This window comes from Vigna radiata, chromosome 4 (genome assembly GCF_000741045.1).
Source record: "Vigna radiata var. radiata cultivar VC1973A chromosome 4, Vradiata_ver6, whole genome shotgun sequence".
NCBI lineage: Eukaryota > Viridiplantae > Streptophyta > Magnoliopsida > Fabales > Fabaceae > Vigna > Vigna radiata.
Window position 1 is genome coordinate 1723899 of NC_028354.1, and position 11678 is coordinate 1735576.

The 11678-nt window shown below is 32.7% G+C and overlaps 1 protein-coding gene across 1 annotated transcript; it reads left to right on the forward strand.

Annotated features, from left to right (window-relative positions):
* Positions 1–2269: 2269 nt before the first annotated feature.
* Positions 2270–3397, forward strand: LOC106758935 (RING-H2 finger protein ATL33-like). The gene has a single exon (XM_014641950.2). The coding sequence runs from the start codon at positions 2570–2572 to the stop codon at positions 3191–3193; it is 624 nt and encodes a 207-aa protein (XP_014497436.1). The 5' UTR covers positions 2270–2569; the 3' UTR covers positions 3194–3397.
* Positions 3398–11678: the final 8281 nt, after the last annotated feature.

The window sequence follows — 11678 nt, forward strand, 5'->3', positions numbered from 1 at the left end:
ANNNNATTTTTTCATGTTCTGACATGCTTGTATCAGATTTTGTTCATTTTATTTAAACAATTTGAGTATACATTATTTGAACAAACTCTTTTTGATATTTTTGAATTTGGGAATTTATGTTACAGATTAAATTTTTAATTTTTTGTTGATGTTATTGAGTATTGATTCTCTTTTTTTTACTAATATTTTTTTATTAATTGTCGGAATTGGTCTTTAACATAATTTTTTAGGAGTGAAATTTATTTAAATTTAAATTATAGAAAGTTTGTATTTTTTTTATTTAAAAAAAATATAATTAAATGGGATAATAAGCCAACCTATTTACCCACCAACCCGTGGTGGGTCGGGCCGGGTTCAAGTTTTTCTGGCTCGCTAATAAATGAGCCGGATTGGGTTGGCTCATTAAGTGACCAATCCGTGGTGGGCCGGGCCGGGTTGAGCCGGGTTACCCGTTTTGACAGCTCTACCTTGACCCTTGTTCTTGTTGTCTCCAAATTCACTAATAAAGATTTTCCTAATATCAAAACAATTCCGACAATCAATAAAAAAAATATTAGTAAAAAAAAAAAGAGAACCAGTATTCAACAACATCAATAAAAAATTAATAGTTTAATCTATAACATAATTTCCCAAATTCAAAGATATCAAAAAGAACTTGTTCAAATAATGTATACTCAAATTGTTTAAATAAAATGAACAAAATCTGATACAAGCATGTCAGAATATGAAAAAATCATTCCATCTCCTCCAATCTCCCAGAACAAAAAACAAATTCGTAAACCCCTGTTTTTGTAATTATAGGGTTTTTGAAAAAAAAAGAAAGAGAAGTGAGAAAACAAAATTGTGGAGAAAAGAGAAGAAAAAAAGGAAGGGTGTTTTACCTGCTCCTTGAAGAATTTCAGTGAAGTGAGGGTGAGAGCACCGCCAAATGAGAGCAAGTACCGTGAGAGTGATTTGTGAGAGCAGAGTTTACTTTTTTGGTATACACAGTAAGTGAATAAAGTATTTTATTTTTTAGGGTTTCATAAATAAAATAATAAATTCAAAAAATAAAATTAGGTAGGTGGGTTGGTGGGCCAACCCGGCTCACCACGGGTTCAACCCGCATGAGCCGGGTCTAAATGAGCCGGGTTGAAATCTGACCCGCATATAAATGGGTTGTATTTTTCAAACCCGCCCGAACCCGCGACGGGCCGGATTGGCTCGCGGGTTGTGACCCATTTTGACGGCTCTAGAGCCATATAAATGCTCCATTAGTGTAGAGAGGGAAAGACAAAAATGGTTAAAAATAGTGGAAAGATGTAGGATATTTTTAGAAGAGAAGAAAATAATGAAAAAGTGTAAAATAATTTTGAAATAAATTAAAATAATGGAGAAGTGCATGACCCACTTGAAGAGTTGGATGGAAGAACACCTTAGACCGGCACATCCGACGATAAATAGGCCGCAAAATCCAGCCCATAATTAACCCAATTGTGTCAAGTGTGGGTAAATGAACAAAGCTAGCATTTAAAGGTAGAATGAGTAGATGTGAGGGCCGTCTGAATGAGCAAACTTGTACTGCAAGAGTTGAAAAAGAAAAACACCCTTTATAACAATGAAACAAGAGTGTTTGGGTTAAAGCTTATGGAATAATATTAAAAAGCTCTATCTAGAGTATTTAATCCTATGCCGAGGAAAAATATCATCTAATATCAAACGTCTTTGTAATATTAAACATGAAATTTAAAAGTATGATTCATATCAAATATTGCTGTCAATTCAATATTTTTTTAGACTTCCATAAAAATAAATAAAATTACGCCACATTGCTTTCATAATACTGAAACAAAATTTATTTGTTATGTTAAACATAAATTAAGAATAAATTACATGTTTCCAATGAATGTCAAATTACACTCCACAAATCAAATATTAAAATAATTTAAAATAAAATTGTCAAATAAATAAAATACTTATTAATTCTAAACCTACTTATAAGACCTAAGAGTGATAAGGGGACATTAATTTTAAACTTACTTATGTAATAATACCTTTTTATTTAGAAACAAAATTAAAACTTATAGAGAGCTTATGAACTACCAAATACTTTACAAGGTAGAAACTAACTATTAACTACTAAATTAATTTATCAACTACCAAGTAGTTTATTAACTAGTAAAGAAACTTATTTATTAAGAATCATTAGTTTATCCTCATGTTAAACATACCCTTAATACAATAAAATTATAAAAGTAAAAACATTATAATTGAAAAAAAATAGAGAATGAGAAAGAAACAAAGGGTCCAGCTACGACTTATTTGTCCACATATCACCTAGAAAAAAAATTCTCCATTTTATTTACTCACCCACCCAAGCCAATTATTGCTTCAAAGAATTCATCCACCTTCAATCCCTTTCATTACTAACAACCATTTTCAATCACCTTTTCTACCATAAATAAATAAAAATAAAAATAAAAGTTAGAAACGAAAAAAAGTTCCCAAATCAAACCACAGCTCACTTAATAATAATAGTAATAATAAATATTAATAATAATTATAATCCATTCTCTCTCTTTCTCTATCGATGCAAAACTCACCAACGGTAGTCGCGGCTCCGCCGCCGCGTCCCGCCGGCCAAATCACCGTCATACCCTTCCCGCCGCCGCATCCCTTCGACGGCGCCCCCAGCTCCATATTCCAGATCACCGTCCTCCCCTTTCCCCCGCCGCCGCCGTTCGCCGACCCTCCCAGCTCAGTCGATCTCTCCCCGCTCGAGTTCCTCCTCGCACTCCTCGCTGTCGTGACCATCCCGGCGCTAATTTACACATTCATCTTCGCCTTCGGTTGCCCCTCGCACCGCCGCCGCCGGGATACCTCCGCTAGCGAGCCCTCCGTCGCGTCGGAGGCCTCCCACCGTGAGATCGAACTCGCCAGCGTCGACGCAGGCGTGAAGTATCGGAAAGAGGAGCACTCCAAGGAGATCGGCGGCGAGTGTCCTGTGTGTCTCTCGGTGTTCGCTGACGGCGAAGAAGTCCGGCAGCTTAGCGCGTGCAAACACTCGTTTCACGCCTCTTGCATTGACTTGTGGCTCAGTAACCACTCCAATTGCCCGATTTGTCGCGCCACCATAGCCGTCGTCGCCGCCGCCAAACCCAACGGTGATTTGCTCGAGAGTCACCGTGAGCGTGATGAGTCAAGTATGGTTTGATTTCTAATTTTTTCTATTTTTGTTAAACATGGAGTTTTTAAGTTTTACATTTATGATGTTCGATTATTACCTTACACTAGAGTACAGAGTTCCTGAGTAGCTTCCACTCCAAAAGGTTCAGTTCAGTGGCAGTTGAATAAAGTTTGAATTGCAATGTAGTGAAAAAACTATTTGCTTAAGATGAAAAAAAAAATTACTGTGAAATGTTTTGTGTCTTGATTGTAACCTTTTCATTATGATGTTTTCATTTTTAGGATAAGAAGATATTAGACAGGTCCTCAAATAAAAAAATTTAAAAAAAGAAAATAAACTTTAAATAAATTTAATTTAATCATTTGCAATAAAATTAAGATTTTTCTGTTGCAATATAGATTTGTTTCTTGCATACCTCGCATGAAGATTTGCATGTGGCAGACAAAGAGCTGAACTGGAAATGAAGGAGTATAACTAATATAAGAAGAAATCAAAACGTTTTCATTAATTTTTGTTTTTTACATTACACAAATATTTTCCAGGTTATATAATATAAGAAATTACAACATTGTATGTTTCAACAAGTTCTTTCACAAACTCTTGAAAAATAGAAAAAAAATAATAATATAGTTTTCGTTAGCACCAAATTGGAAAGAAATAGTTTTGATTAACATAAATAATACTAATGGAAAAATCATTTTTATCATAAGTAAAAATAACTTATTATATTAAATAACCTGGTATCATAGAATATTTTGCAACTATTGACGTGAGAATCCTTCTAAGGAAATAATCTAACTTAACAAAATCTCATTTCTTACAGCATTTTCTTAAAATTGATTTTAATAAAACTAAAAGGTAACAATGTAATAGAAGTATTTTACCCAAGAGGGTGGCGCAAGGGATAAAGAAATATCTTGTTATTCTGTTTTGCTCACTAAAGTTTTAAATTTTAAATTTTAAATTTCAATTAGAAAATTGAAATTTTGATTAGGTTTCTGGTATGAAATTTGTAGTAGTATGTAAAAGGTAAAACAAAAAGGTGGGTGTTAGAGTGAAGTTAGAATAAGATTGAAAAGGAAAGTAATGAAGCGTATGAAAATGCAGATGAGCAGAAAGTAAGTGGAAATTATGACAATATATGCAGTGGTAATAAATGAGGAGGAGATAGATCCATTGTTGCATCTACAAGTTGTGATATTGAACTCACCTTTGACAAAAGAATGAGTGAAAGCATGTGCAATTGCAATAACCACCAAGAACACATTACAACATGGGGTCCACTTTTGCTTACGATTTACATCCAATGCATATCAATAATATCCCACACCTTAAATTCTAGCTAATAACTCAAATTTAGAAAACTAATGATAGAGTAAATTGACATTAAGATGTATTGAAATTTGAACTGCCTTTAATTCATCTTATTTTTCAAATAATTTACTTAAATATAATAATTTATTTTTTATTTAGATAATACATTTTAATTATCATTAAATAAAAAATTATTTTAAAATTTAAATATACTTTTAGCCTTATTAAGCATATTATCCTTAAAAAGGTATTTATTAGTTTTAAATTAGTAGGTGTTAGCTAAATTTTTATCCAAGGTTTATAGCAGTATGTGTGTGCAATTTGTTGAAAGGATTGGTGTGCAAAATAAAAATGAATGGAGTGGAATGGGGTTTCAGAAACTTAGCCATATATAGGATGCTTTGTATGGAAAAAAAAAAAAAAGTTGTCTTAGTTTGTTTCCTCTTACAAAAAGTAGTATATTCTATTTTTCTTTGGAATTGTATGCAAATTTTTCTTTACCTTCTCTGTGTGTTAGAATTTTAATTTGCAATTTGGTATTGTAAAGTAAAATATTGATTAATTTGGTTCTTATTTAATAACAATTATAATAGGTAATGACAATAAAAAAAAATGTCAATAATATAGTAGATTTAAAATTGTGTGTATATCATAAGACATAATTTATTTATTAAATCATATACTCTATATTAAAATCAACTCAAAATTGTTAGATTGATTCAATGAATGCTCAACTGAGTGCTCAAATGAAAGAATGTTTAAAGGAAAAAAAAATTGCATCGTAACAAGTTGAGTAAAAATGATGTCAACTAGCGACTAAATTATGATAAAGCTATAGTATTAACCTTAATATTTGTTAATAATAGATTGGTAGTTTTTGTTAACTTTGTTTTTCTTCTATTTTTGTTTTATCCTATAAAAAGTATGTATATATTTTGATTTTTTCCTTTTCTTGTATTGAATAATACACTTTTAAGTAATGTATTATTTTATCGTTTCTTTTTATTGACTAATTTTTTTTCTCTCAATTTTTTAAAGATGGTTAATGATTTTCTATTATGATATCATAACTCTTTCTTACTAAGAATTTTGTTGTACTTCACTCTACTTCTTTTTCTTGATTATTTTTGTTTCTTTTTTTTTTCTATTTTCGTATCCTTTTCTTCTTCTTTCCATGGTAGAAGAAATTTCTCTCATGAACAATGAGATGTATTTTCATCTCAACGAGAATTCTATTACTTATCTTGTTTCGTTGATTGATATATAGAAAATGGTATTGAATATCATAAATTGAATTGATCATGTATTATTTAAATACAAGTAATAATGTACAATCAAGATCTTATAATTATGGTAATACAAACAAATATTTTTCTAAATAGGATGCTGATGAATAATTACTATAAAAGAAAATTAATATTGAAAATCTCCAAAATCAAGAGTCATAAATGATAAAATATTTGACAAAATATTTGATTCTATATAACTCCTCCTCTCAAACTGGTGGTGACATGGTCATGTCAAGTTTATCTCTTAGCAAGTTGAATATTGTATGAGTGAGAGATTTAATCAAATAGTTTGCAATTTGATTAGTAGTAGGAACTTATGTCATAGTTACTTCATTTTGTAGAACTTGATCACATATGTAGTGCACATCTATCCTGATATGTTTAGACTGCGCGTGCATGACCAGATTATAAGCAATTGACTTGACACTTAGGTTATCACACAAAAGAAATGGTTTTATGAGCATTTGTAGTTTTAGTCATGTCACTAGAGATCTAATCCAATCTACTTCAACTACAAGATCAACCAAGGCTCTGTGCTCTGATTTTGTGCTTGATTGTGACACTACTTTTTGTTTTATTGAAAACCAGGAAATAAGAGTTCCTCCAAGAAATACACATTGTCTTGCCATGGATTTTTTGTCATCAGTAGTAGTTGCCAAATCTGCATCAGAATATCCCATTATGTTAAGATCATTTGAAAGTTTTATGTGCAAAAATAGGTTCATTGTGACTTGAAGGTATCTTAGTATTATTTTTATTACTTACCAGTGATCTATGGTAGGTGTGCTCATGTATTGATTGAGTTTGTTGACTGCGAAAGCAATGTTTGACCTTGTGTTGGTCAAATATTGCAATGAACCTCTATGGCTTAAATGTACAAAGTAGCATTGGTCATTGGTTCCCTTTTGTAGTTAATTGCCTACCAGCTACCATTGGTGTTGGACATGCAGAAATTGTCTCCATGTTGAACTTCTTTAGAATATCTTTTATATACTTAGCTGGCCTTAGGTATATCCCACTATCATTCTTTTGTACTTCAATGCCAAGAAAGTAGTGTATATGTCCTAAGTCTTTTAGTGAGAAAGCAACATTCAATTGATTGATGAATGTTTCTAAATACTAACGGTTGCTTCCTATTACAATAATGTCATCAATATAAATGAGAAAGAACATGGTATGATTTGTACCTATAAAAATGAATAGAGAAGAATCACTTTTGGTGTTTTGAAACCCTGAATTAAAAAAATGTGTCTCTTAGTTTATCAAATAAAGCCCTTGGTGCCTCCTTCAAACAATATATGGCCTTGGAAAATCTACATATATAATTTGGTTTGGTTAAGTCTATGTAGCCTTCAACTTGATGCATAAAATATGTTTCCTTCATATTTCCATTTAGGAAGGCTTTGTTTATGTCAAGTTTCCTAAAATCCAAATTGAAATGTACTATAATGGCTAATATGATTCTGACAGAGCTGTACTTTACCATCGTGCTAAAAGTTTCATCAAAGTTTATGTCTGTTGTTTGCTGAAAACCTCTTGCAACAAGCCTTTCTTTTCTTATTTTGATTGAAATATCTGCTTTATACATGATTTTGAAGACCATTTTGAGTCTATGATGTTTTCTTAACCCTTGAATGGTATTAATGTTCAAGTTTGATTAAACATTAGAGCCTTGAATTATGCATCCATGACTTCTTTCCATTTTGGCTTGATTAGAGATTCCTTAACATTTTCTAGCTCTTTTTCATCGTCACAGACCTTTGTCAATACTATGTATGGTTTCTTAGGCTTGTAAATTCCAGCTTTGCTTTTGGTCACCATTCAATGGGTGTTGGTGTTAGGTTGATTGTTTTTAGTTTTAGTTTGAATGTTGTTCTCTTCTGACTTTGTTTATGTTGAACCTTCTTCTTGACTCTCTCTTGATGTATGTTAACACTCTGGCAAGTGTACCAGATCATATCAAGTAATAATAGGATGATAAGTCCAAGATCGTTTCCCAAGGGACTCTTAGGCCTTATCTTTCATGTAAATTAATCGCATAAGACTTGAAGAAGAAATATGTATGCAAAATGAAAATAAATATGCAAATGCAAGTTTGAATCAATTGACAAGTAAAAGATATGAATTAATGGAGTTGTTGAGGTTTACAATTTCATTCTTATCCACCCTCTTATATCTACTTTTCTTATTAAATTCGCTTTATTATTAATGCCATGCAAACTTTCTAATCTACTCTAAACCGGATCTCTCGGCGAAAAGAGTCTATCACCAATTACTAGTTTACTATCTCTAGTCTTCCTAGTAATTAACAATGCATTAAATTACAGAAGCAAAAGCAATTGATCGTCCTACTCCTATCTCTAGGCAGTATTTCTTAATCAAGGGAATTCTAATCAGCTCGAGACTTCCCGCACGTCTCCGTATCGACAAAATCAAGGATCATATCGTCGAATGAGTTAAACGATGTATGCATCAACCTCAGAAAAGAAAACTCAAACAATTGATAATATAAACATATGAATAAAATAAGAATTTCAATATAAGAGAGTTTCAAAAGGATTACATTGTTCCCCAACAACAAAGGGTTTAGTTCACCATAAACATGGTGAAACTAGATGGAATTGATGAAAAGAATGAAAGATAAAACCCTAGATTTGGTAATTTGGATCTCTCGCATCCAAAAGCCGCTTCCAAAGAGTGTAGAAAGTGTTCTGAAATCTTCCACTACCAAAAGATTAACCTAAGCATCGCACTAGGTCTATTTATAGTACATAAATGTAACAGAATTTAGGCTCAAGCCCATCATTTAGGCGCTCAGCGCTCCATTTGGCCGCTCAGCGGTTGGCCTCATAATCGCAGGCCGCTCAGCGCTCAATTCTGCTGCTCAGCAGTGGACCTCACAGTCCCAAGACGCTCAGTGTCGCCGCTCAAGCAAGAAATAGTGACTTCCTCCTTAAAGCTGGCGCTCAGCGCTGGAATTGGTGCTAAGCAGTGGACGTGACTCTTCTTTCTTCCTTTTTTCCTCCTTTCTTGAGTCTAAGTCCTTCCTTCTTCACTTCATCCTTCAATTCTCACCGAATCCTGCAAAACAATGCAAAAATAAGCATAATATCTCTAAAAGCAACTTTTGACTCTCTTGTGACTCAACTAAGCGTTTTACATGATTATAAGCTAATTCTAAGTCATAAAGGGTATGTTTTGATATCAAATTTAAGTGTAAAAATAACGGTTTTTAGACCGTTATCAATGTAACACTAAAAGATTCACTAAGATCTCCTTCATTTGTACCATTGTTGGTGGGATTATCACCTGTGATTTCTTCCTGATGACTTGTAATATTGTTTTCTGGTTCAAGAGTATTGTTGATAGTGGTACTTGTAAAGTAATTTGGACACAAAATTGACATAGGTTCAGTTCATTCCTTTAAAGAATTTCTTATATCAATGAAATGTTCATGAAAGGGGAAGTGATTCTCATTGAAAATCACATGTCTTAAGATGAAAATTCTCCTATGAGAGTTAATGCATTTGTATCCTGTGTGTGAGTTACTGTAACCAAGAAACTCACACTTAGTTGTATGAAACGAAAGTTTATTTTGATTGTATGGTTTGAGACATGGATAATAGCACAATCAAAAGGTTTAAAGTTTCCACAATCAGGTTCTTTCTTGTAAATCATGGAGTATAAACTTTTGTTTGGATTTATTGATGATGATAGTCTATTGATTAGATAAACATCAATTGAGAAGGCTTTGCACTAGTAGTGTAGGGGCATTTTGGCTTGTGCTAACAGGGCTAGGTCAAGTTCAACAACATGTCTGTGTTTTCTCTCAGCTCGGCCATTTTGTTGAGAGGTGTAGGGATAAGACATTCTAAAATAGTTCCCGATTCTAAGGAAATCCTTTGGACAAGTTTAAATTCACCACCTCCATCACATTAAATGACTTTAATTTTTCTGTCAAACTAATTTTCAACCATAGCTTTGAAAAGAGTGAAGGCACGTATATTTTCGAATTTTTGCTTTAAGGGGAAAATCCATGTGAACCTACTAACATCAACACTGAAATGAACATAATATTTGAACCTAAATGTAGAAAAATTAAAGCAGGACCCCAAACATCAGTATGAATTAAATATAAAATTTCATTAGCATGTGAGGAAGAGCTTTTGAAAGGAAACATATGCAATTTTCCAAATTGACTAGCTTTACAGAATGTGAATGAGTCACTAGATGATGTTTTCACATTGCATTCCTTTAAGAACTTTTCCAGAACTTTATTGTTGGGATGTCCAAGTTTTCTATGCTAATTTTCTTTAAGAGACATGTAGACATAAGAGTCCTTATTGTCACATAGTTGATACAAGCCATTTTTAAGTTCCCCATTTAGAAGAGCCTTCCCTATTAGTTTGTCTTTCACAAAGTAACAATTTTCATCAAACTCAACAAAAATATTGTTGTCAACAGTCAATTTTAAAATACTCAACAAATTTTTGGAACATAAAGACCATAATGCAAAAGAAGATTATTGAAATCTTGACCTTAATAAGGTGAAGCTATGAATGCATTGTGTGTTCTTTGTTTTTCACTTTCAAAAGATTGAGTTTTCCATGTATAGGACTTATCAAATCGATAATATAACATTGTATAACAGTGTGGCCAATCCTTCTGCATACTTATAAGCCAAAAAAGTAACAGAAATTCGGCCCAGGCCTATTCATTTAGGCGCTCAGCGGTGACAACGTTGGACGCTCAACGCTTCCTAACACTCAATGGTCTGCGTCTTGGACACCCAACGTTAGGTTAACGTTGGGCGGTGGTCGCGTGATGAGTCGATATTTTATTGATTTCACTTAGTTTACTGTGCTAGAATTAATCAGGGAAGTGTGCTTAATTGTCCGGTATTTTTCCGTTTTTGTTAATTGTGCTTAATTTGACCGAAAATTCTAATTTTAATTAATTTGAATATTCTGAGCTAATTAATTGCATTTTTAATTGCAGGGAAAATTTTGGAGATACAATTTGAAGCATTAGGAAGGAGACAAAATAATTCCAGACTCTCAAATTAGACATTTTAAATTTTAGTTATATTGTAATTTAATTGTTTAAACTTTTTGGACAAGCTTGTGCACATTGGGCCAAATTTTGACAAAAACATGATGGGCCTAAATAGTTGTAGGACAAACATCCTACCTCTTCCTCTGCCACCTTTCATGCCTCTGAAATTAGAGTCTCTCTAATCACTTTAGGATATAAATTTGTTGCCTCTAGACTCATTCTTTGCAGAAAAGTTTACAGAGACATTCAGGTTAAGGTTGCTGAAATTATTGAGTTGATCTAATATGTTTTCAAAGGTTAATAATTGAGTTTGCAATTCAAACCAACTAATGTTAATCTAGTCAGACAACTTAACAACTACTGGAGTGTAATTAGAATCCAAACCATTTAGAGTCTGAATCACTAAATCAGAGTTAGAGATTAGTGAACCTGTCAACTTTAGCTTGTTAATAAGATTTTTCATCTCTCCAAGATATTGCTCCATCTTCATGTCTCCTTTACGTGTGTTATAAAATTTAGATTTCAGATAGATGATTCTGGATCAAGTGTGTGCACTACCAAGGCTTTGAGCTTCATCCCAAAGCTGTTTTAATGTTTCACAATGCAGCAATTGAGTTGCAATGTCAATTGACATAGAAGTCATAAGCCATCCTAGAATGGTTTAATCTTGGGCTTGTCAATCCTCATAGATAATATTGACTTTTGATGTTATGTTCTTTGCAACAATGAATTGGTCTGCTCATTTTATTGTCCTTACTTTGTAGCCATCAAGTTTACATCCTATAATCATTAGTAAGACTAGATATTTCCATAGTGGACAATTGTCTCTATTCAACTTGACATAGATTGAAGAA